Raw genomic sequence first — 26,239 nt, forward strand, 5'->3', positions numbered from 1 at the left:
AAAAAACCCGTATGCCTAGACAGGAGCAGCGACTTCTTAAGCATCGCACTTATTTAACTACCCACTTTCCAGGGGAGTTTTCCTGAAGTTTTAATTTTCTGATCGAATCGGTGTCTACGTGTGAAATTTTTACTTCGTTTACAAAAAGAATCAGTAAAAGTAGGGGTCTAAAAAAAAACCTGATCCTTTCATTTTTGATGGCGTATTGACTTCGTAAGTCTAAAGGCAGGAGTGATATATTAGGGAGTCCCTGTAACTTTACTTGAAGCAAAAATTAGAAAGTGATCGAAAAGTTTTATAGGGGAGAGCAGAAATATAATTTTAAGCCTCTTAAAATTGCCTGAACTGTGAAATCAAGTAATGAACACTAGAAAAGGATCTGTCAGCTGGAATCAAAGCTTAGACTAGTCAGCATTTTCTTCCTAAACCTTATTACGGCAAAGATTTTTCATCTCTGCACTCTGTTCATCCCAACAAATAAACCAACGTGACCTCCACCTGTTAGGCGGTGAATCCGCTGTCATCTCTGACTAAACCCTGTTCTTCCCCTTCAAAGCCCCCTGCACCACGGAGAAGGTGGGAAGACACAGCTGTGCACTGATTCAAGTTCACACCAGTTCATACCCAGACAGCATTTCACAGCACAAATTACAAGCAACAGAGGAGGAAAAAAAAAATGTAGTGCCAATGAATACTGGAAGGGGGCAACATTTTTCATCAATTTAACAATGAGGTTTTCATAGCAAGAAGTTATTTTTTGGTGTGATATTATGAACTAGCATTTGAGGCAAGAAAACATTTTACTTATGCCGTAACAATGAACCTGTGCTAACACCACATAGGAAGAACCAAAGAACATAATGGAAGCTATTTATGTTTCTTTTATATTTCATAAGTTGAATGCATTAACGGATTCAAAGAGGTTCAGCACCAAATGTGTGTAGGTTTCTTGACTTAGAAACAAGTCACAATATATAATGTAACATTGCTAAATAAAAAAAAAAAAAATATTATGGAACACAGCACAGCAAGATATGTCATGAGGAAAACCGTACAGCTATAGCAGTCATTTCTTCAAATATATCATAATGACAAAACCATGTAAGAAGCTTTCTAATACAAAGGCATATCAGAAAAAGCTATTTCATATAAAGTTGGACTTCTCTGGGTGATTAATGCTACATTCAACAAAGGAGACAGTGTCTGTCTAATTACATTAAATACTTATCTTCTAGGGATTGGCAGGGTGTTTCTGCTCAATGTCACTTTTCATGACAATGTAATGATAGATCCGTTTACTTACCAGTGCCATTAGCAAAAATTGTACTGTTTTCTCAACTGCCCTCATATCACAAAAATATTTGATTAACACACTGTAGCTTATCTAATACTCTAAGCAACATATTCTGCATAGTTTTCCCTCTATTAAAAGAACAAGATTACAGCTTGTAAAATTTTTATTGCACTCGCACAAAAATAAATGAATAATGTGTGATATAGTTCAAGTATCTTCCTAGTTCACAAAACAGGTTTATTTTATTGAAAATATTAACTTGTGCTTAAAATATTATGGTTTTTTGGGAAACAAGCAAACAGACAAAGTCAGTACTCTGAGGCATTACTTCCCATCCAGTCTTTGGTTATTATTTCCTTTTCATTTCTGCACATCTTTTGAAACTTTTAATATCTCAGATAAAAAAAGAAGCTTCCATTCCTTTGCTGAAGAATAGAAATGGCCATCTCCCAAGTCTTTAAAATTCACCACACTGTGAACTGATTCTTCAGAGTCATGCTGCTGTGCCAACATACGACGAACAATAAACCTCTGGAAGAATGTACACAGCGAAGGCAGTTTATATAGTAACAAGATAATTTCATAAACCTGTATTGTATTGAAGAGAAAGGCTGTGATGTAACATTCTAGCAGCATATACCAGCTACCTGATATTTACTAACAAGGTTAAACTACTATCTGTTTGTCTCAGCACTCTTCATAATTCACTTTTTAATGGATGGACAGGAAAAGTCCGCAGCGTACGGCACAGATCATTTTAGAAATGGGACAAGACAGCTCGCGGCAGCATCTGTTTCAAAACACACTCCATCCTGCTGTACGATCACATCAGAAGTCTATACTGAGCAACTCCAGTACTTCAAACCTACTCATAAACCCTTTGAGGGGTATATTTGTAGTTCTAAGTAAACAAAGGATCCTGAGGAGGAGGTGTCACCATCAACTGGTCCCACGTATGGCGCATCAGTTCTCCTCTGCTGGTACCCACGTCTGTGCGGGAGAACCCACGTGGGAGCCTTCCTTCGGGGAGGAGTTAGGACACCAACCCCATTTTGTTACAAGAACTGACCAAAACGGACTCATACAAGGCATAACTCGACACACCAATGCAGAATTAACCAAAAAACTGCCTTTCAAAATCCCTCGCAAGTGACTCTTGCAGCGAGAGGATGACGCCGCTGCCAACTGCTACATATGACTCTCCAAATTAATAATGGATTTAGGATATTCATTCCCTGAGCTGCGAGGGTTTGGGATGTGTCTGCAATTATCTCGATATAAGTCTGACACACATTATCCTTCTATCAATGTCATCTCCCTTAGTAGCCAACAGATTATCAGCAGCTTTGTGATATTCCAGGTGTCAAAGAAGAATTAAAACCACAACAATCGCGCAAAACAAAAGGGACAAAAGACGGGATACGTGTTTCTGAGCCCTGCATATCAATTTAATATGTGCAGCTGACAATGATGCAAATGTCCTCGGGAGAGAGGCAGCGAGATCTGTGCCCAAACATCCACACGCCACCGTCAGCAAGATGGCAGGAACAGAAGCGGGAGGATTCCCAGCCCAGGACACATGCCTCAGCAGGCAAAGCAACCCAACGAAACAATCCTCTGGTTGGGGAGAATTTTGGAAGCACCTGATATGGAAAAGGGCCCTAAACAAGCCAGATGGTACTTTTAGCTGGCAGCAGAAAGTAGGAGACAGCCAAAAACATTACGGCATTACCCCAAGAGGCCAGCAAATCGATTTTTAACCGTTTTTTTTTTTAAAGTGACGCTATGAATAGGAAAAATAATGTTTCTGTGCATTTTTAAATTGCTGATTCTATGAATAATGCACTTAAGAAGGCAACAACTGGAAGAGATGAGAAACCAATGGATTTTCACTTCCCAGGGTGGTTGTGTATTTGACATCAGGTTTCTAAGCAGTCACTGCCACTGTTTACTCTGAATTAAGTGTCAGGGTTTTCCACATAACATTAAAGAGAAAAATCCTGCAAAAGTAGAGAAATGGCACTGTAAAATCACAACAGCACAACAGTTCACAGGACACAGGAGAAATGCTGTTTGTAAGAATGCTTTGCCCTCTTAAAACCTGTCCTCCACAAATTACGGGGTTTCTAGATGATAATTTTTTAACAGAGGGCAAACAATTTATTTAATACTTACGAGTTCCCATTTGGCTAAGGATTTGCATAAGAAATACAGCTGTATTGGGGATCTTTTAATTTTTAAAATCTCCAAATGGTCAGAATCTGCAATTCTGCCTGGATGACGGGACTTCGGGAATCATTTTGATGTCCGATGTCGAACCTTGACTTCGACAGTCAGAAGCAGCTCCTGGCACAGCACGTTCAGATTAGGTGTGGCCGGGCGGTTTTCACTCAAGGAGTGGAAAAGAGATTTAGGTTATAAGGACTGAAAGGGCTGAACAAGACAGAGGAGTCATGAAACAAGCGGGAATGGCCACTGCCCTTTGCTTCAAAGATGTACCTCGCACTGGCCACGTTCAGAGGAAGAGTCAGGATGATGCTTTGCTTACATTTTCTGTTATTTTGGTTAATAGTAAAGGCAAGATGTAAGAGAGGGTTAAGTCTGGACTCCATCCAAAGTGCTTTCTCCTGTTTGAAGCGAGGTGGTGCATTAGCGTACTGCAGCACAGATAATACTCCTGGAGACAAACGTGGGCTGCTATCATAAAACGGGATGTCACACTAAGTACAAAGAAAGTCCATACATTTATATTTTTCAGATCCCATTGACTGTAAATCCTTACTCTAAAAATTAAATTTATTTCCCTTCTATTTGTGAAACCTAAGACTTTGCTGATATAAAATAGTCCTGTGCCTTTCAAGAGATCTGCTTTTGGACGTGAGGACTGCAGGTACCATCTCATTTGCTGGGTTTCGGGGGTTCGAAGATCTGCACGCAAATCCCAGCGAGCCAAATGAAGACTGTGCACAAAACAGTAAAACAGCCTATAATTTTCTAGTTGACTTTAGCAACAGTATCTTTTACGTTATGCTTTTTGGTGTATATCACACTAACCATAGATGTAAGACAAGGGCAGCGAGGACAATCTCATGAGGACTGCGGGATGGACAAGCAGAAGTGGAGGATGCTGTGGACACCCTGAGCATGACCCCAGCGAAAGCAGAATAAAAATGCACACTAGGTGAAGACACTGCTGAACTTTAAGTCTTTGCGGAGCTGGAAAACGAAAGAAAATTGAGAGTACTTAAACAGCATCCCTTATTCAGGCTGGAGCATCCTTCTGCGAGGCTTGGTGGTACCGGGTTGTGCTGTGTTCATGCCCTTAGCACTGGGGTTACGGGTCAAGGTTAAAGGCTACACACTCTGGGTGAACAACCCAGCTGCTATCACAGCACATATACATTCCTGGAGGTATAGGATGGCTCTGTAGCCACTCAGCCAAATTGTTACCTGAGCTAACAGGCTGCTAGACAGATTTCTCCACTTTCCTAGGCACACTGACTGCTGTGGTCAAAGTGTTGGAGCAGCACTGAACTTGAGAGAAAGTAGCCAGGGAATGATTTATTCACTACTTCTGCCAGTAAAAAAAACCCAAAAAGCACCAAGGAACATCAAGGAAAATTATCAGGCAGCAGACAAAAGCAGCGGTTCTGCCTTAGAGAACACCGAGTAAAACTAGAACTTGCTGCCATGGGATGCTGTGGAGGCCAAAATAAAGAATGGGTTAAAAACATCTCTGAAAGAAAAGTCCACTGAAGGCTGTCAAACACAAAGATGCAAAGGGAGCCTCTGGCTCATGAAACCGAGCGGTTTGCTGCCAAAATCCGTGGGGCTGTGCTCTGAAAAGCGTCACTGGAAGCCTGTCCTGCTGTTGTATTCTTTCCTTAAGTGTCTACCACCAGCTCCTGTCAGAGCCAGCGGACAGGGCAGGGCGAGCCTTCTGTCTACCTGAAAAAAGGCATTTTTTCCTCTCTGTGGGCAGATGCACTGTTTCTGTAGGCTGGAATGTGCTGCATCTGGCAGCTGAGAAAGAGGAAAATTGCAGCAGGTAGCCAGCTCAATGAAATTAAGATCTCAGGATTGCTCCTCACTCTGTGCAGAACCAGAGGAGCATCTCGAGTCAGTGTGGGAAAGGAAACAAAAAAAGGAGATGTAATATGGTCTGTGTCCTGTTCCTGGTCCTACATTGTCTTCTGTCAGTTCCCTAACACCTCTCAGTGCACATTTTAACTTTGGGTCAAAATGTTTCCTTTAAAATAAAGCCTGTTTTCTCCTGTAAAGCAAAGATCAAAACGTGTGCACAGAGCACAGTAGCGGCACTGTGTGCTACGCAGTGGAGTGATGGTTGTACTGGGAATGTTAATAAACAGTGCCCAGAGCAGAACTTCTGCATAAAAAAGGGTGTATGTTACATCTCTCCCCCTCTCCCCTGTCTCATGCAATATTTACACAGCTGTGCTTTGTAAAATGTGTAGGGGAGGTTTTTATTATTATTTTTTGGTAATTTATTTACCTAAGATAGCCCAGCATCTGTTTTGCGGTGAGCTTCTTTCACAAAGTTTCACAGTTGCCTTGACTGATGCAAAAGGAGGTCACGGTCCTTACTCAGTGATCCCAAAACCATTTGTTTCAACCACTTAGCCATTCTATTTGTCTAATTTGTGTTCTGTTCTGTGTTTTTGGTTTGTCTTCTACTTGGAAATCTGCATCCCTCGGGGAACTGATCTGGCTAGGTGAGTATTTTAGTTATCTGCTTTATAAAATGCAGAAGTGCACAAGAATTTGCAATAATGTGCATCATTTACTGGCTCTCAATATGTACTGTATATTGGCTCTGAAGACTACTAATATTTTCCAGCTGCCTTCAAAAAAAACAAGAGTTCAATGCAGCCTTTGCAGTGGGTCCTTTCCCATGACTCCCTTTCACAGGTGATGAAGACTTTTCCCGTGTCCTGAAGAATTAATAAGCCTGAACATTTCTGTACCAGCAGCATACCGCAGGAGATAAAATATTGCTTCTGCTTCCCAAACACATTAGAAAAAGCAAGTCTGCTGATCTCAACTGCTAAGACAGCACATGAAAGGAATGCAGTCCATTTCCTAACCAAGATCTAATCTATAGAAGAGCTTATAGATCAAGTCAACATCCTGAATTGGTCCCAGAAGCAAACAAGAAAACTAGTTCAACTTTTGGAAGGCAGGTACAATGCGCTCAATGTGTTTCATCCCATTTTGCAATTAAACAGTCCCATGCTGCACTATCAGATGATCTTCAAGAAAAACTGCATCAGAGGAGACCCGTCTGGAGCTCACAAAGATTATTCATGTTTGACAGGCTCCAAATCAGCCAGAAATGCTCAGCCAAATGCAAACAGAGGAGGCTTCTGTCCTTTGGAGCTCACCTCTGAAAAGACACAGAAGTGTCTGCTTTTGTCCCAACACCAGGGAAGCTTATAGTTTTCACTTGGCGACAAAAGCAAAGCCCAGACCATATAGTGGTCTTTGCTTTATGTGTATATGTTAAACAGAATGGGTGGCAGAACACGGCTTAGCAAGGACATCTGAAGAATGTTACGACCATGGACCAACACAGCGCTCCCATCCCAGGAATCATCAGGAAGCATTGCTCCAACATTTGTCAGGGAATAGTTTTCTATGCACTAAACCTTTCATATTAATCTGAAAAATGATTCAGATGATACTACTTGTGTGGGAAGCTCAGGTGGTCTTCTGGCTGTCACAGCACACAGATCTGCTTTTACCTTGGTCATTTAAAGTCAGTGAAAATAGCACATAAGGATGATGCTAGCACCAGGCCAGCCAAAAATACAGCTTTAATTTGCTATTTGAAACACTTTCTGCATTTTTAAACTCGGAACTCCTACGGGTCCATACTCATTTTTAAATGATGTATTTCCTGACATCTGGAATGAGACGCAAGAAGCAGAGCCACAACACTGACTGACTGACTTCCTCGGGACCAAACCGAAGGGATGTTTTCCTCAGGGGATTACAGCAAAGCTGAGGCATGTGCTTTAACACTTGCACGGGATTAATAATTTTATTAAAAATTGAAAGTACGGTTGAGGCTGAATCACAGGGCCAAATTTGTTGTGCTGTCCAGTCTCTGGAAAAATGGGAGGTTTTGAGAGGTGTGAAAACATGTAGGACTTTTCAATGTGAACTTGAGTTTTCAATCAGTAGTTCTTTCCCTACCTCGAATTTCCTTCCATGATTTGGAGCCAGTAACGCCAGCAGCACGGCATGTTGTCACAGGCCTCGTGCTACTACGTGAATTGCCAAAGAAAGGCTGAGCTATTGATCCAGTGGCAATTTGCTGTCAAAATGACTCTGTCTGTTACACCAAATGAGTAGCGTTCATCATTTGAACTGATGAATGTGATTACAAAAGACCGACAATGCTCAAAGCACCACTCTTGACCTGCTGCATTTTTCCTGGCTCACATGAGGTTCTTGATCTTTGCTGGCCATGACCAATTAGAGTTTAAGACGCCCATTAAGGTGTGGCTCTGGAAAAGTTCTGTTTAAAATAAACAACAACTTATATCGGTGAGTAACTCATCAACTATGCAGCAGTCTGATTCTGATTGCCTGGCAGAGAAACACACACATTTTGCGCAGGATCTGATAAAAGATCTATAATGTGCTAACACAAACCTATCATGTAGCACCTGTGACTAACAGATTGTGATATCAAAGTCTTGATGCCTAAGTGCTCCTGTAAATGCATTAAACTTTTAGCGGCAGGAACTGTAGACTGCCAGTGACAAGGAGCTGATATGGTATTTCAGTAAAAGTTGATAAGTGTTATTGCTCTTAGAAGAAAAGAAAAATCTTATGTTCTTGAAAACCACTGGGCAGCTTGTGTTTTGATGGGATACTGTAATGCAGAGAGAAGGGATAAGGGAACACATGGAGTCTATGAAAGCAAAAAGACATTTAAGGAAAGCCCTGTACTCTACAGTAGCTAGAGCTCCTTGAAGGATGCTCCCATCGTATGGTTGGTGCTGGGTGTCTATCTGCTCACTTGAAGACAACTTTTTAGGCGGCAGTATTCACATGGTGCCATGACAAGATAGCCCAGGCCCAAGCACACTCTGCTTCTCAGCTATGGCAGAACAAGGATGGTGGAAGATTCTGTAAGAATGGAGAGAAACATGGGAAACTATAAAGCCTTGGAGTTGAGAAGAAGCACAGGTCTGAATGGGAATGGGGAAATGGGGTAAAGAGGAGTAGGAGTCCTAGTCACAGTACAGAGTCTAATAACGCTCAGAAAAAGTTGTTCAAAGAAAATGAACAGCGGAAGTTTCCTGGGAGGAAACAGGTTCTGTCTGCCCTAGCGCTCGTGGCATCTCTTCAGCTTAACGGCACAAATGAGCCTCATGAAATTCTCCCTGCTGTAAACCAAAATGTTCTGGCCACCAGTGAAACGTGGTCTGTGTTTGACCTCCCACTCGAAAAGCCGAACTATGTCGTGCGCTGGAGGTTTGTCTGGTTGCGAAATGCTCCCGTTGTCTTAATATATTACGGAGGTAAAAATGGCACCGGTGCCTGCTGATAGATGCGTCAAGGTATGGAATGAAGCTGCTGCACAGGCAGGTACAAACCTAGTGGCTCTGTGTGTGCTGTCTGACTTTCCTGTACACACTGAGAACTGGAGGGCAAGACAATGTCACACCTGGGAAAAATACCGAGTAAATATAATTGGCAGGGATCCTGGATGTAGAACTCTTCTGGTCTAAGGAAAAGAGACATTTCCCTGTTTCTGTCTTTCTTAAATAGGTCTACAAGTATCTAAACAGTTCAGCTTAAGGAAATTAATAAAGATCATGAAATTCCTGTGTCTAGTTATGATCCACTGAAAACTGCCCACTACAGCAAGTCACTGAAAAGTAATGCCAGAGAATTCTTTGATATCGACTACTCCAGGTCTGAAGTTGAATGTTTTTCCAGTAAAAAGGGATTATTTTTTCTATTCCTTATTTTGTATAATACATGGTTCTCATGTTATTCATCATATTTTCTACAGTCAGACCCTTCAATCATTGGCCGTAATGTAGCACAATCATCGGAAACTTCTCCGAGCTCTGAGTTAGTGTGTGCCATCAAGTTTTGATGAGCACACAGACCTTTCGCCCGAGGACAGATCAGACGCACTCTGCATCACTGATGCGGGGACATATTATACATATTTTACCTTCTCGGTAGTGTCAGTCAACAGTTGTGTTTAAGGCATAAAGAATGCATAAAAAACACAGTCTAGGATCTCCCTTGCACCACTTTCTCTGGCATTTCCAAGATACAATTCTGACCAGACTTTGAAAACAAACTCTTGTGGTCATCCAATCTATGCCTGAATGAGTATTTCTGATGTGCGAGGCATAAATAAAAGTTTCTTAGTAAATACAGAGAAGAAATTTTCTTGCGTGCTGAGAATCTGCTAAGAAGAAAGCCCATGCCAGATTTAAGAAAAGGGTTATTGAGACAAGAATTTGGACCGGTTGCCTGTGTGTGGTTTTTCCATAACTAGCAATGGGGAGAGACATGGTATCATTAAGTCAGGGGTCACTGCCACTTCAAGGGAAATACTCCAAAATAGGATGTCAGCTCCTCAGCTGCATGGAAATTGCTCAGAAATGATTTTCAGACAGTCCCATAGATGGTGGCATGAGAACGAGCAGCCTGAGTGGTGTAGCAAGCAATCCTGAGGCTGACTTTAATAGCATCTTTACTACCAACGACGTGTCCAGCACTCTAACAGGGAGTTTCCTGGCTTACTGCAGGTTCATATAATACTATCAAGTTCACGAGCCCCTGGAACTGTAAATATGTCTTTTGGTCATGCAGTGCAGGTGTTATTGCTAATTCCTTAAGGTTTCTGCACTGAAAGTCTGGTTTGGTTCCTGGGGTTTTCATGGTGAAGCCACACAAGAGCTCAGCACAGCGTGACCGGCAGTAATAGCTATGGTGGAGCTGGAGGAAGGGAAGGTGGATGACCACAGTATGAAAAGTCCTATCAGAAGAAGGACCACAGAGCTCCATCCATTTTGCAAATGGGTGCAGTGCTTTAAGCTGGTGAAGCCCACACTTGAAGCGGAGCTAATTGTCCCTTCAGATGTCTCAAGAAGCGCAAGGAGTACAAACATGTACCTTTCCTAGGATTACTGTCCTCTGGGGACCAAACTGACTCGTGGAAACAAAAGTTCCAGGAAGATCTAAGTAAAGAAACTAATAGGATAATCTGAATTTGCATCTGAAAGATTTTTTTTCCATGCCACGTTGTAGAAATACAATGGAAGTAAAACTGGCAAATACCGTCCATATGCTGCACTACAAAATGACTGACAGAGCACAATGTGAACATTACTCCGGGACTGAATCAAGCAAATGCCTTAAAAAAAAGGCATAAGCAGAATACTGATATACATTAACTCAATCTTCTTTTATTATGGAATTAAAAAACTTATACCTGTAATTATGGTTTACCTCCATTACAAGCAGAGTTGCCACAGAACTGAACATGGGCCAGCTTTGTGCATGAGTTCAAAGCCAGGGTGATGTTGCCTTATTTTCTTACTAACATCATCTTTATCCTCTCTTGCCCTTCTTCTCAGTTAACAAGAGTTATGTACTGAAAGTGCTGAGATAAAGTAATGGTAAGGAGGATACCGCAAAAGGTATTTGAAAAGAAGAAGTAATTTACTACATGTCTGCTTTGTTTTACTTCCTAAGCCTTCCTGTTGTGAAAGGAAATTCATCTTTTCTGGCAGACTCCAGCCTTTTTAGGCCTGAGAGCTCCCCAGGAGCTTTCGAGTGCAGGTAAATGGATGTGAGACTCAAGGAGTACAGTACAAGGAACACGGAATTAATGCTGGGTTTTGCTTTGACTGTCACACCTGACGTATAAGGAGAACGCTATATCCTTGCTTTCAAGAATTATCTAGATGTAAAAACCACAAGGCTGAGTCCTCTGCTCATTACTACGGGTGTGAGGTGCCACACATGGAAAGGTCACGTTGGTGGTGGGTGAAACATGTAGGATCTATGTCCAGCAAAGTCCCCTAGTGAGACGGATGTCGGGGTGCTCCGAGCCCTGGGGCTCGTGATGTAAAAGTGGAGAAAAAGGCCGGTGGATGGACAGTAGGTGCAGCCTGTGCTCTGCATGGAGCGAGACCCCAAGAGCGGGCACAGGGGAAGCAGCCACTGCCTAATCTAAATAGCACACCGAGTGGTTTTGTCCTCTTCTGTTCTCCTGCCAGTTTGCACATATGTTCTGAGTATACAGCCTGCCCTCCAAAGACCACTTACAGGGGCAATCACAGGGAAGCGAAGCAAGAAGAAAGTATCCAAAAAGGGAATTTTTTCAAGAGAAAAAACATGGAGACAGATGTAGAGTGACTGGTCACGGCTGGCGGTAAATAACCCTCTGCCTGGAGTGCTCTCTTTCTCTAAGAGAAGAGTTCATAGATTCCATTTCATATTTCCTTTCTAGGAAGTAAAATCTTTGTTTTCCTGGCATTTGTTCTTTTTTTTTTTTTTTTTCTTTTCTTCCCTACATACTTTTCCCCTTTTGTATAGCTTAAAATTGTCTTCTCGTTTTCCCTTTCTCTTGTACGTTGTGCTCTCACGCAGACCTCATTTCCATGCACTGTCCCAGGCAACATCTCTATAACACTATAACCATTTCATAGCATCTGTGCCTTGAGCACTTCTCTCTGTCTATACATGTGCATAAACGTATGGGCGCTTCACACCTGCTCCTGCATTACAGTCCCCACTTTTTCTCATGTGCACACCTCAGAATTAAGCAAATACAACACACAGACAGAATATTCATCCTCTCACTCCCATAAACCTGTCAAGGCATATAGGCCAAGAAGTTATCTCTGCATAAATCTAAATCTCCTGTGAGGAAGCAATCTACTCAAAGGCAATAAAGCCAAAGGATATATTATTATCTTTGGTGTGGATCCTACTGGGCTGGGAGGCTGGCTGCTGGCTCCTCTCTGAACTTTCCTTCCCAGCCAGAACAGCCATCCCACAGACAAGTCTAAGCTTCCTCTCCTTGCTCTGATTTCCTCCTCCCATTGTTTGGCTGGTAACCCAAAGGACAGGGTTTAATTATAGAGTTTGGAAACCTGGCTTACGCTACTCTGCCAGCACAGGATAAAACTTCAGCCTGCCTTCCGAACCAGCATCACTCTGCACCGTTGATACCTGCATTATCCCACGCAGCATAAAATGAGCCACATGGAAGAAATGCCAAGTCAAACAAAAAGATGGTTTCACTCTTTAAACTCCTACTGCGAATTTCACTGACAAAAAAGCACAAGAGAAAAACCACTGAAGATCAGAGATTATTGTAAGTTAAAACTGTGCCATCATGTCGACTGTAGAATAAAGAAATGGCAAGGTCTTTCTCTGGACAGGAGAGACATCGGAAAAGACGGATCTGAAACAGGTCCAGGCTCCAAAGCTCCCCTCTCAGAGACGAACGCTGTGGCAAGCCACCGGGTAATACGGGATGTTAACATCATTTATACGGTTTTCAGATGACCAATATATTTTCTAGGCAGATGCCTCAATGAAGACTCATAAAACATTTTAAACTTCTGGAGATAAAGCACCCATGTCTCATCTGAAGGGCCAGATGTTAATACCAGACCCATGTGTGGTTTCTGAGGAACGGCAGGGCACCATGCACAGACCGCTGGATGTGTCCCTCAGGGGACACCTTGTGCCAGTGACACAGCACTGTCACCCTAGCATGGAAGGACACCTCAGCACTGTTTTGTCCTTCACCACATATGAGCTGGGGCTCTTTAGGTGATCAATCCGCCAGCCGCGCTCTTGCAGTGACCCCGTTTTACAGAGAAGCTGAGGCAATGCATTCAGAGACTGCTGGAATACTGGGGTGCGTCTGCGTGGATGTAGCACAAAGACGGTTTGAAAGTGCATCCCGCACAGGCAGGATAAAGCTCTTTTTCTTCATAGCTGTGACAGTGATAGATAGCTAGTGAATCTGAGCTATATCTAGTTGGTACCTGGTTGGAGTCCCTGATGTTGTAAGGTGATTTTCTGCCATTTTACAGGCAACGCAAAGCAGAATCTGGGATTTTTCTGTAGCAAGGTTGGAAGGTGGAAGGAAGAACTTTCTATGACTTATTCTTGCCTTTCTGAGCACCTTGGGAAGTCTGACATGGGCGGTTGTGCTTCTCCACGATGGGCATGCGGTGCTGCCAAGAGCGGCAGAGGTGATTTGGAGCCTTTAGATACTTCTCTTGTCCAGCCCAGCAGCTCTGTGCCACCATCTAGTCAGGACTTGGATGAGACAGAAGTAATGACCACATGGGGGGAAAACCACCAGAAGTGACAGCAAAATTAATAGCCAATCTCTGGCTGTTGCACAAATGGCGAACATTTGTCATTAACAAAGAGCACCCCGAACTTTGGGGGGAGCTAGCCCCCAGTCTGACAATGATGTAGAAGCAGTGACCCAGTCAGCTTTTAGCCATCTGTGTCTGCAGAGGAGGTTGCGCTCCCTCCCTTTCCACGGGTGCTGAGCTTTTGTCCGTGTTTTTGCCGCTCCGTGAGCAGACCAGTTTACTCCAAGGTGAAGCTCTGCCCTACATCAGCTGGAGCTGATGGAGGAAACAGCCCCTGGTGCCTACAGAACAGGACACCCCCCTGGAAACACAGCAGCCCTGGGGACGACGGCGGTGGCAAGGCAGTGGCGGGGAGCCTGGCACTTGTCTGCCCGCAGGTCCACCCTCTCCTCCTGCCAAAGTGCCACATGTGCCGGCAATAAGGGCCCACAAGCTGGCTCCTCCTCATTAGAGCAGAGAGGGCAGCTGGCGGGGGATCCTCCAAGGGCTCCCCGGCGCGGGAACCAGTCCCCTCCCAGTCTGGAATAGCCCAAATTTGGTGACTTTCTGGGCACGCTGTAAAGGACAGCTGTTTGACAGGGTCTCCAGAGAAAGCTGTGGGGATGTTTCCTACATGATGAAGGATATAGGTGGCTGGCCAAGTGCCCACGGAACTGATTTTAATGCTGTTCAGTTGAATTTACTTTTCCGTGCTGTATAGTTCATTATACACAGGGCCCTGGACAAGCATGTGTTGTTTCTAAGCAAACCAAACCCATACTATTTTAAATCTAAACGAGAAAGAAAAAAGAAACGTATTGCAAAAGATCCTCTGGGCTGTTTAGAAGGCCTTCTCAAACACTGGGAGGCTGGAGATGAATGCACTGCTTGCCTTCATCTAACAAATAAGACTCCTGCTATTTTTATTGACAATAAATATTGAATATACACCTGTAAGCAAAACTGAGGCATTAACTTCACCTATGAATGTAGCACTGACCCAGAAAAATATTTTCAATAGTATTAAGCACCCAGATGATCAAGATAAGTGATCAATGGACAGTCAAGTATGTAACATAACAAAACCCAAAAGATGATCAACAAGAAAGATCACACACAAAAATTAACTGAGAAAAGGCAGAAGAGCTGCTTCCTAAGTCTTGCAAAGTGTAACACCCAGTGGTATCTGTTTTGATCTGAAGCTTCCGATCACACTTCATGGTATTACAGACAAATAAAACAACTCCTTCGTTAAGTCTCTTAGAAGTCATTACTAAGTGAACTCAAGTGTTGTATAATGCTTGAAAAGTCCTTCTACCTTATATAAATTTAGGGATATTTATTTAAACAGTAGGGCACAGTCCAGACAGGTATTGCTTTTTGCTAAGCGATTGTCACCACTATCCCAGAGTTGAATCTGGACATTTTGACAGAAAAAGACAGCCTGTCTTTTGCTGCACTATTTAAATACTTCAGCTATTTGGCCAAAATGCAGAAGTGACACACTACAGAAACATTCACAGCTGCAGGAGCAACAAAACCACTACAACATTTTCATGAGACTGACCTTTTCTCAGAAGAAGCTACAAAATGTTTAGAACTGATCGCCTTCCTATAGAGCATTCAGTGTATTCTGGTAACAAAACCAAGCAACGGGAGATGCCGTTCTGGGGCTCCCGAAAGCCGTGGCTTACCTGGCTCCACTTCATGCCATCCGCTGGACTGGCTGCCGCTGCCTGGAGAGCGCCCTTGGCTTGTGTAGAACGGCTCCTCACCAGGACTGTCCATCTCATCCTCCACAGACTTGAGACGTTTTGTGGAGCTGAGAAAGCAAAACCATGTAATCAACACTATACGTATGGAAAGGAACAAAAGCACTTCTGTGGGTGCATACCTCACCCTGCCTGAGAGGAACGTGGTTATGGGAACTGTGATGGATTTAGGGCCCTGAGCAGAGGCAGGTATGAGTCCTTGCATGGCCATTCTGCCCAACCAATCTCTCAGCACTCACGTCTTGTTTCTGATTTGCTTCACTACCAACGACTAAGTGAGATACAAACACACCTCTCATAGAGTCCAAACTGAAGCCCTAAACACACGCGAGTTTAACCAGAAGATAGTTTAACGTTTAGGCTTTTACAGGTCAAAAAATAGGACATTTTTCAAAGCACAGAGAGGTCAATAAAAAGGCAAGAATTTAATTTGCATTGTGTGATTTTTGCAATTTGAATGAATATGGTCATGACACACGGGACTTATTTTAACAGCTTATTCTAAAAGACAAATTCTTTATGATTTTAAACTTATATTTTTCATCTTTTAACAATAGCCATTAAATTAACCCAGACTTCAGTCCCATAAGAAGCAGTGTAGACAAGTGAATGATAGTACAATCCGTTCTTGGTTCGAATGCTCATGTTATCCAACATGTAAAAGCACTTTACTCTGGACTTATGCCACCAAGCATAAAAACTCCCCCAGTAGGTACTTCTGGCGGCATCAGTACTAAAGGATTCCCTTGGGATCCATCCCACCTCCCTCGCCAAGGGCTCAGGAGACAGAAGAGCCTTCAGAGGTCTCTGGTGGCCACTGACTCAGACTCTGGTAGTTTCACAGGGAGAGGGTCCCGAAGCCAAAGACACTCAGCTTGGCTCTGTTTTCTATAATGAGTTGTACAGACTGCGTGGGGATGTTACTGAGAATTTCTAAGTACTTTTCCAAGGCTGGGTCAGCTCGCTTTTTTCACCAAATCTGTATCCTATTAAGACTTAAGGCATTCAAGAACAGGCTCCTCTGTGTAGGGGGAACATATTTAACAGACATAAAATATTCCACTGCAATTTCTCTCGGTTTAAAACTTGCAGGTTCTCCGTGGCTCCCCACGCGAAGCTCTGCACAGGTAGGAGCTGGCGGGTTTGCAAAATCCGATTGTGAGAAACAGGAAGAATAATTCTTGCGGTATGCGTGGAATGCAGGTTTGGCCATTCCTTAATTTAGAGAATTGTTATGTGTCAATAGGGGAAACTGTGTGCATACAATATAATTACCGCCTGATAATTCTGCTGAGTCTATGTATTTAAGGAATATATTTTTTTTCTGACTGGGAACAGCCTAATGAGAGGAAAACAAACATATTACCAAGTTATTAACTACCCATGCTGTTTATAATTAGCTCCTTATCAGTGGTAGCTATTTGCAGAAGAATAGAAGAGCAACAACCGAGCTCTCAAGTAACATTAATAACCTCACTTTTCTGTTTCTGGAGTCACAACTAAATTCTACCTGAGAATGGTGGTAATGATGAGCACTGTAGGCTACACAGTTTACATGCAAAAAAAGAAAGAGCACCAAGTTTTTAATTGATGTGTAATGGGGTTTGTAGTTATCAAGCTTCATAATGGGCAACTTAAGTGCAAGATGTAGAATGTTCTTCCAATCACTGCAAAACTGTAAGAAGTTATTGCTAAGAGCCTCTCTTTAAAGATTTTTTTAATAAAAACACTGGCTACATTCAAACTATAGAGACTTCTAACGTGTACTTGCTGCTGCAAAGCTGTGACACTGCAGACTGAGATAAAAATGTAGAATAACCCTGGGCTGAAGTTAGACTTTCTTGTCCTGTCTTTGAAATAAGTGATCTATTTTGGCTGTGGGGAAAAAAAATAAAAATCAATCTGGTTCCTTAATAGTGTTCAAGACTACTAGAGTGAGTGGGCTTGTTTATAAATCTAATCTCATGGATGGTTAACGTGAAAGGTAAAAATAAAAAATATCCTTGTTTGATAGTTGGTGTCTAAGCCAAAATCAAGATCAGACTGGGTAGTCATCTGCATTAACAATTCGTTTCCTACAGCCTGAGTCACAAATTTCTAAATGCAATAGGAAAACTAGAATTCATGATAGGCCAAGGTCCTAAAATGATGTTAGTCTCACAGATAACACTTTTTTAAGATAAAGAATGCCTGTAAGTCTGTCTTAGGACTTCCCTGCTAGGACATGTCACTATGCTCCCAATTCTCTTCTGCCGCAACTGAAACTACAAGAATTCCAGTGGAACTTCTCCTGATGCACCAAGATACAAGCCAGAAGTTACACAAATCAATGCAGCAGTCTTTCTTCGAAGCTTGTACATATAAAAAGAACTTTAACAGCCCTCTGAATCTGAAACAGCTCCACATCTTGAGGCCCCCAAACAGCTTGTCAAAGAATTTAATGGTTACTTTCCCAGATGAGTAATGATGCTGGCTTGGGTTTCCGAGTAACTTGTTATTAGGCAGAGATTAAATTACCTGGTAGAGGATGTGCTAGGTAAAGACCTCCTCATTGCTCCTGGGCTCATGCTGTAGTATGAAGAACTTTCCAAATCTGAGAGGGAGAAATTAGGGCCTGTTCCTGCAGCTATCGGTGCTGGGGAAACAAAAGAGATCGCAGTCAGTAAGTCACGTGAATAAGGCATGAATTGTACTTCAAAATCACTTTCTTCTTCCCCATGAGTGTGTTTAGTTTCACAATGAGAACAGGTGGGACGTGGAAATCAGGAAATGCTAATGGTAACCGGCACTGCAATCAAGAAGATGTAAATGTTATCAAGAATACAATGTTCTGTGACATGGAGTTTTTCTTATGTTCCTCTAAAGGTATTCTTTAAAAAAAAAAAACAACAAACAACAAACCAAAACCAGCAAGATTTTTTTTTTAAGCACTGCTTTTATATTAATATCACTCTAATATTTAATGAAACTTTTTGCTTTCACTTTTAGGACAGCGTCACATTTACTGGTATAGTTACAAACGGGCTGCATCATCCCTGTAGTGTGCTTGGCATAATCTATAAGCAGCATAGGCAGGGAAATACACACCTCGGGGCCCTTGGTATATATGTGATGTACATCCACAAGCACAGAGGTTACAAATGCTCTTTGGAGAAAGCACAAAAACAGATGAGAAACCTGCGAGCATCCGAGTTTTCCTCTGGCCTATCCTCCAGCTGAATCAGAGCTAGAGACATATGACTCCCAAAACCTTTTATCCACCAGTTACCTTTCCCTGCTCACCTCTCACTACTCCAAAGTCTGCAGATACAAGCCTATGAACTCCATGTGGTTTGTCTTTCTCAGAAGAGAAAAGGTCCAGAGCAGTTTAATGTTACAGTCAACAGATAATGCATTTCACAAAAAAAAGAAAGCGCCTCTATTTGGCAAACGGTACCATACCCAGTGTCACTGTTCCAGTGCTGTTTACAGGACAATGCAACTTTGGGAGCTGACAATTAGAGATCATGATTTTCCCTCACGTTTTGGAGACATCTGAAAAAGGATGTACAGCACAATAAAATACACAAGCTTGGCCTGGAACGCATTGTCGGAGAGCCCGGATTCACAGCGACAAAGGCGAAGCAGCCTTGATGCCACACAAGGATGCTGACCCAAGCTTAATCTTTGGTCTGAGAATCTGGCCCATTTTCAAACATGAAAAATTTTTCAGTCCAATGGGGCAGGAGCGAGGAAATGAAGACGGGGTAGCTCGTACCACCCAGCTAACGTGTCTGGGCTGAAACACAGGCTGCTGGGAGTGCTGCCACGGACGGTAATGGGGCCAGGATTTCACCCCAAGTTTAAGGAGCTCACAATGTCAGATTTGACGGAGGAATAATGTAATTTGCAGCTGCCTCATCATCCCCACAAGACAATTAGTTGTTGTTTGGCAAGGATCTTTTAAGAACGTCATTGAAGACAGAAAGGGAACTGCCTGGATAGCCACTGACTTCTAAAAGGACGGGACAAAAAATACACAACACCATTAAAACTTGAGAAAATCTGGAATGGTCATTAAAAGGAATTAAGATGGGAAGTAATTTATGACAAGAACACTCAAATCCTTTGTTATAGTCTCTTAACTATCGTACGCTTCCTGCACACTGGGTATCTGAGAGGGTGTGCTAACAGAAAGAAAGAAAAATTAAGCATAGTAAAATTAACTTGTTTTATCAATTTGTGCTTTCTGCAACAGTTTCCTGACAGCAGCTACAAGCGGCTGTAAAACTGATGAATTTGCATGGAAAAAGAAACCGGTCTAAGTAATTTGTGTAAAAGGTAACAGGGACATGGACTGCTATAATTCAGACACCCTGCAGATAGCAGACTGCTGCAGTGTGAGCAGTTATGGGTTAGAAAAATGACCACACTGCAGTCAGTCTGACTTGAATGGAAATCAATCATAAAGGTACTCTCTGCAGCATCTACTCCACAGTTTTCAGCAACTTCCTTGCCAAACAGATCTGTGCTCTGTAAACCCTTTGCTGCTCAGTTCCTCTGCACCCTCTACCCACCAAAGATGAACTTACAGGTTAAGCATGCTATTTTCCAAACAGGAACATAAAAAGGCTAAATTAAAGCACTGTTTCTTTCTGAGGCACGATGAATTTCCTAGCCATTGCAAGATTTATGGAACAGTTTTCTTGCAAACAGATACAGAAGAAAAACTAGTATGTGGGTAACGCTTTTCTTCTTTCTCTCACCCCCCTTCTGTTTATCGCCCTCTCCCCAAATCCTGGACATTTCTATTCCAACACTTGAACTGGCCCTATAAGAAATGAAATGTATCTCCAAACCAGCGGTGAGGTAGGAACAATGTATGGCTAACGCTGTGTAAACTCAGCACAAATTAAAATCGGCTCATCACACAGCAATCTCTGCCCGCGGAGCAAACACGAAGGATGCTTTGTTTGCTACAGGCCAAACCACTCTGCCACACTCCAAAGCCTGTTTGCAACCTGAGGGGCACAGAACGAAATCCACCTCTGATACACACCAGCAGATCTGGTGACAAGGACCTGCAGCCCCATGGCAGTCCTGACACTCAGGCCACCGTGCTGCCACAACCAGCTCAAGGTCTCTGGCCCTAGAAGTGCTGTGGAGAACCTTGCACAGAGCTGAGCTGGTCTGAAATCCCTTCTCCTGCCTGCCTGACAGCATCTCACACCTCCTGCATTGGGCTTTGGCCGCCGGGACCGTGGTGCCATCCCCATGGTTTGCGGTGACACGTGCCACCACAGCTGGCATGATGCAGTCAAGAGCCACCCGAGCCTGGTCCTGAAAGGAGGCTGAAGCATGGAGGGTGCTGGTCTCTTCTCCCAAGTAGCAAGTGACAGGACAAGAGGAAATGGCCTCGAGTTGCACCAGGGGGGTTTAGATTGGATATTAGGAAAAAATTCTTCCTGGAAAGGGCTGTCAGGCATTGGAACAGGCTGCCCAGGGCAGTGGGGGAATCACCATCCCTGCAGGGGTTTAAAAGGCATTTAGATGAGGTTCTTAGGGCCATGGGTTAGTGCTAGAGTCAGGTTATGGTTGGACTGGACGATCCTGAGGTTCTTTTCCAACCAAAATGAATCTGTGATTCTATAAATTGCTTTTCACACTGCCTGGCATGGATCATCCACCTTGCCCGTACCCATAAACTGACGGGAAGGAAACACTTGCATTTATTTGCGGGATTCCCTGCAAAGGCTGCAGCTCTGGAGAGTAAGCAAAGGGATCAAAGTGTTGCCAGCTGTGGCAAAACTGTCTAAAATAACTCTCTTCATTGTAGTATCTGGTGATTCACCATGCAATCTTCCTAGGGCCCAGGAACACGCTTGGGCCCCACACGAAGTGGCCATGGGGCTGGGAGCTCCAGCCCAGCACAGCCGGCTCTTCACACACTGCAGACGGCAGGAACGCCAGGCCACTGACACTAAAAACACGCCGTTTCCTCCCCCTAAGAAATGCCCTGCAGCAAAGTGACCTTCTGATAGCTCAGGAACATCTCTCAAAGAGGAAAGGATGTCAGAAATTGCAGTTGCAAGTCAAAACAATAACCTCCACCTACGTGCCAGCGTCAAGATGTCATCTGACCCAGGGTTTTCTAAGCAAACAAACTGATGCCGGCTTCTGCTCCCGTTTCAGCTGCTGGCATCACCAAAAAACCACAAAAATCCCTGTGCACATGGGACACATTCTGCTTGTTCTGAGGGGCAGGACTTGCTCCTTTACCCAAAAAGAGGAGGAGGAGGGTGGGCGCCTCTGCTCAAGAACACAGGGCAGCATCGCCCCTGCTGCCAGCTTGTTAGCTCCGATCTTCACCCGAAATGTCAAGAAAAATAGCAAAGAAATTAACAAAAAGCCCTCTGACTTAACCCAATTGGAATATTTATTTTTAAGAATTTATTGAATTACAGAACAGGAAACCCACTAAATAAAACCAGCCAGGCTGGCATTTGTCTCCTTTGGAATACAGCGCTCTCTTTTAGTCATGTTAATATTTAGTTTCTCTTTTTCTCATTTTTATGTATTTATTTTTACAAAGGGGTTGGGATGTAACTAAGATCATTACACGTGTAACACTGCAGCAAAGTGATAATGTGTTTAAGGTTAAATGGGAGAAACATGACATTTGACTAATAAACTTTTTCCTGTGTTGTGACTCCATAAACAAAGGGAAACTCACTGCGCTGCTGCTGCTGCCGAGAGGAAAGGGGAGCTCAGGGGTTTTTTTTCTGCAAGGCCTTTGTTTCCTACATACTCTATCGTTAGATTCAATGAGGTTTTGCCGAATACAACAGATATGAAATGTGTGATGTTCATTTTAAAATTACAAGTACAGCCTGCTATTGACCATCTAATTATGCTGAGTTCCATTTATAAACATAGCTAACCACTAAGTTTATAGAGACTTTTTGTGCTGCTTTAATAGGATATTGATCGAGAGCAAGGTTTGAGTGGACTGCCATTGAATTGTGTAATGGCATACAAAAGGCAAGGTCACGGCAACTGTTCACTCTATGCCTGCAGTCTATTTTTTATTATAATCTTTCTTTCTTCTGCTCATACCCAAGCCCAAACAGTGTGTTTTGGATGGCAGTGCTTCGCTAAGGACTATGGAGTATCTTTTTAAATGTTAATTTTCCTGCTGCTGACTTTAACTGCCTTCACTACTGTAATGCTTAGTATAGCAGAAAACACACAGGCTGCTGGTTAGAGAAAGCTGGTTTATTACACCCAGACTTTACACACATGCCCAGCAGCCTCCTCCCTGTCCCCAGACCTATGACAGGATCCGGGGCACCCCACACCTTCCCACAGGCACCCAGTACGTACTGGGACGGCAGGACCCCCCCCTGCAGTTTGTTTTGGCTGTAGCTGGCTGCTGGAACAAAGGCCTGAGGAGGCCGTTTCCTCCATCGCATCCACACGGTGGCAAATACTTTCATTTCTAATGCTTGTTCGCCTGCCACAGATACAACAAAAGCACGTCTTACCTGTGGAATTTGTGCAACTGTCTAAGGGATAATTAGGTGGACCATTTCTGTGTTTATACAGGAGCGGGAAGCAAGTTACTATATGTTTGTGCTGGTGGGCTCACTGACTCGTTAGAAGGACTAAAGGTCACCCCACTCACTCTGTCCAGCTCCTTACTGCTAACATCTTAAAACTCAAACCGTGGCATTTCCAGCCCAGGGCGCAGTCAGAATTCCCTTGTTTATCAGCACGAAGGATGATGTCATTTTGACAAATAACACAGCACAAAACAAATATGTTTGATTTGGCTCTAGCGAATGTTCATAAATTCTCAATCTTTCTTCACATCCTGGGCAGTGCAGTTGATGTGGCTGCTTGAAGGACCTCCAAGGGAGGAGATCTTCCCAGCAGCTCTCTGCACAGGACCACGCGGTGCAGACTCCAAGCCAAGAAGGGAACAGCATTCCCCAGGCCTCTCTCATCGCTCCGGCCTCTCATGGCCTCCCGGTCTCTGCCAGGGGGACTGGACACTGGGCAGTGCCTTGGCACCACAGCCACCTCCCTGTCCACACTTCCTGCAGAGGGTGATTCTCCAGAGCTGAGCAGATAGCAGCACACAGGGAGAAGAATATTTTCCTAACAAAGGTAAAGAGGGAGAAGGTTCTTCGTGGCCAACAGCTGGCTGCAGGTTCACAAAACATGTACATCTCCAACGCTTCTGCTTTTGAGCCTTTTGTTGTCAGCCCAAAGCTCTCTTGAGATGGAAGAATGAAGTCTCTGGTATCTGAAGGGGTCTCCCCCATATCTGGGGTGACAGACAACACTTAGAAAGGAGCTCACACCTTTTGCCTGCTAATGATGTAGGAGAATCACAGAATCATTTTGGTTGGGAGAGACCCTCAAGATCATAGAGTCCAAACACCAACCTAACTCTGGCACTAGCCCATGTCCCTGAGAACCTCATCTCCGTCTGTTCAGCCCTTTGGGGATGGCAACTCCACCACTGCCCTGGGCAGCCTGTTCCAATGCCTGACAGCCCTTTCTGGGAAAAAAAAAATAAACCCTAATATCCAATCTAAACCTCTAGCAACGTGGTCTGCAATATCTACAGTAGATGGGGTGGAGAGGGAACTATTTGTTTTTCTGAAAAACTTTTATGATCTGCTTTCTCTATTTTATGAGGCTCAGCAAGATCCAGTAGCTTGGTAGCATTTCAAAAGAAAATCTGCATCTGTAGGACTGAAGAAAGCAAGTTTCTGTTACCAAAACAGTCTAGACTTGTTCAATAGCCCACAGAAACTGTGATGAGCAGCACTGATAGATAAGATAGATAATGGTAACAGCTGACCTTTTGCTTGATTTAATTCATTCCCCAAATTTGCATGATGGAGACAACTGCTTATTACTTAAGACTCCTTGTCATGTGGACCTTGGGAACTTTACTAAATAAACCGGGCACATAATTGCTACCAACAATATTTCACAAGATTAATTTTAGATAACAGCAGCAAACCACAGAGCAGTTAAAACTGTGGGAAATCCCTTATTTCTATCATCATTTTATCAAAAGCAAGCATGGAAAGAAACATGACAATGGGCGTACACAAAGATGACCTCTTTGCAAAGCAAACACGGAGCATGCCCAGGAGCGAGGCAGAGACTAAACGTGAGTGCCCACTAAGGACAGGCAGGCTTGTTCCTTCCCCAGCCAGGGTGGCTTCTGAAGAAGAAAAATGATTTTTAGAAAGTGAAGCCAAGAAAACTGACTGAGGATATTTTGATCACTCAAGCTACAGACTGCTAGTAGCTGCTGGGGGGTCTGAGTGATGGCTGTTCATAAGCTGAGCTCCCCAGTCTGAAGGCAACCCATGGACTGGTCTTGAATCAAGATACGAGAACACGTAGACAACACAGCAAAGGTTATATTGAAAAGCACACTCTTTAAGATCTTGCCTGCCAGTGTAGGCAAATGTGCAGCAATTACTTTGTTAACCTGTTATGTTAGATAATTCTTTGAATTTCACTATGTGAATTAATACTGACTTAGCTGGGAACTTGCTGCTAGACTCTGCACTAAACGTATCCTACTGGGTAGCCACAGCATGTCAGGCTGTGGGCTTCTCAGACCTCCCAAAGTAAACAAGGTTACGGCTGGTCAGTACATGTCTGGGGCATCTCCAAGGAAAATCCAGGGTACTATCAAAAGCCATGTAGCTAAATCAGTTGCTGGCACTCTTCCCTCTGAGTCAGTTCTGAAGTGATATCCCGATATGCTTTGGGGACACTATTTTTGGTAGAGGTGCTGGCTTGTGGACAGGATATAAAACTGAGATCTTGACCTCTCGGGATTATTAAAGAGCCCATGAAAAAGAGTGCAAACCCCTGCGTCTGGAACAGACAAAAGCCTAATCTTTTTATTTTGCCCACCGACACCTTCTTTCTTATTTCTGATAAAGTTCATGCCTGTCCTGCTCTTGCTGTGTGCAGGTGCCCCATCCATGGGGGTGATGCACCTCAACGGCAAGCAGAGGAACATCTCGGACACAGTTTGCAAAACATGCCGAATGCCAGGAATTCTGATACACAGTGCTATAGTTTAGCTACAATTAAATAACTTGGAAAATTATTATGCATGAAACATGATGCTCCTAAGGTCAATGCCAAACTCTCAGGGAGGCTGGGACTGGCGGCGGGGACTGAAGCCCTGAACGGGGACGCGTTTCTATCAGCCCTGCCCCGCGCACACACAAAGCACGGCTGACAGAGTCCAGAGGCAGTTCTGCTGTGCAGGGCTCCGACAGCTGAGATAAGATTGTGGAGAAATGGGATGCCTTGCAGAGGGGGAGGGTGAATCCTCTGGGCTTCAAAAACCTGACGCTGTCAGGCTTAAATAACATGACATATCATGGAGATGTTCAAAAACTGGCGATAGCTTGGGTTTGTCCACCATGGCTGCAGGTAAAGTTAGTGCACACAGGACAGCGAGTTCAATGTCAAAGCCCCTATTTAAGGACTTCAGTAAGGGAACCGATTTGCATATGTGCTGAGCTCTCAGCACAGCTCCTTTTGACTTCTAAGTCCTCTTAACTTTGTCCTTCTCACAAAATTCCCACCAGTTGTCAGGGAAGAAAACCCTGAAGAAATGTCTGCATCAAACTTTTTCTCTCTCTGTCTCTCTCCCCAGAGTATAATACCTCTGACATTCATGTATGACCAGCTTGCCATGCTTTCCTTGTAGCATCCTAAATTTACTAGCTAGTGCAAGTCTTACCAAAAGTGGAAAT

At 43.5% G+C, this 26,239-nt stretch overlaps 1 protein-coding gene across 19 annotated transcripts in view; it reads right to left on the reverse strand.

The window, feature by feature from the left end:
* NFIA (nuclear factor I A) overlaps window positions 1-26,239 on the reverse strand; it is a 349,358-nt gene that overhangs the window by 62,716 nt on the left and 260,403 nt on the right. For all 19 annotated transcript variants that reach the window (XM_071810108.1, XM_071810112.1, XM_071810107.1 and 16 more), the window contains 2 exons: window positions 17,970-18,087; window positions 15,375-15,502 (listed from right to left, as the gene is read on the reverse strand). In XM_071810108.1, coding sequence (XP_071666209.1) covers window positions 15,375-15,502; window positions 17,970-18,087 — 246 coding nt within the window. The remainder of the gene's footprint in view (window positions 1-15,374; window positions 15,503-17,969; window positions 18,088-26,239) is intronic.

The sequence above is a fragment of the Patagioenas fasciata genome, chromosome 6 (assembly GCF_037038585.1).
Source record: "Patagioenas fasciata isolate bPatFas1 chromosome 6, bPatFas1.hap1, whole genome shotgun sequence".
NCBI lineage: Eukaryota > Metazoa > Chordata > Aves > Columbiformes > Columbidae > Patagioenas > Patagioenas fasciata.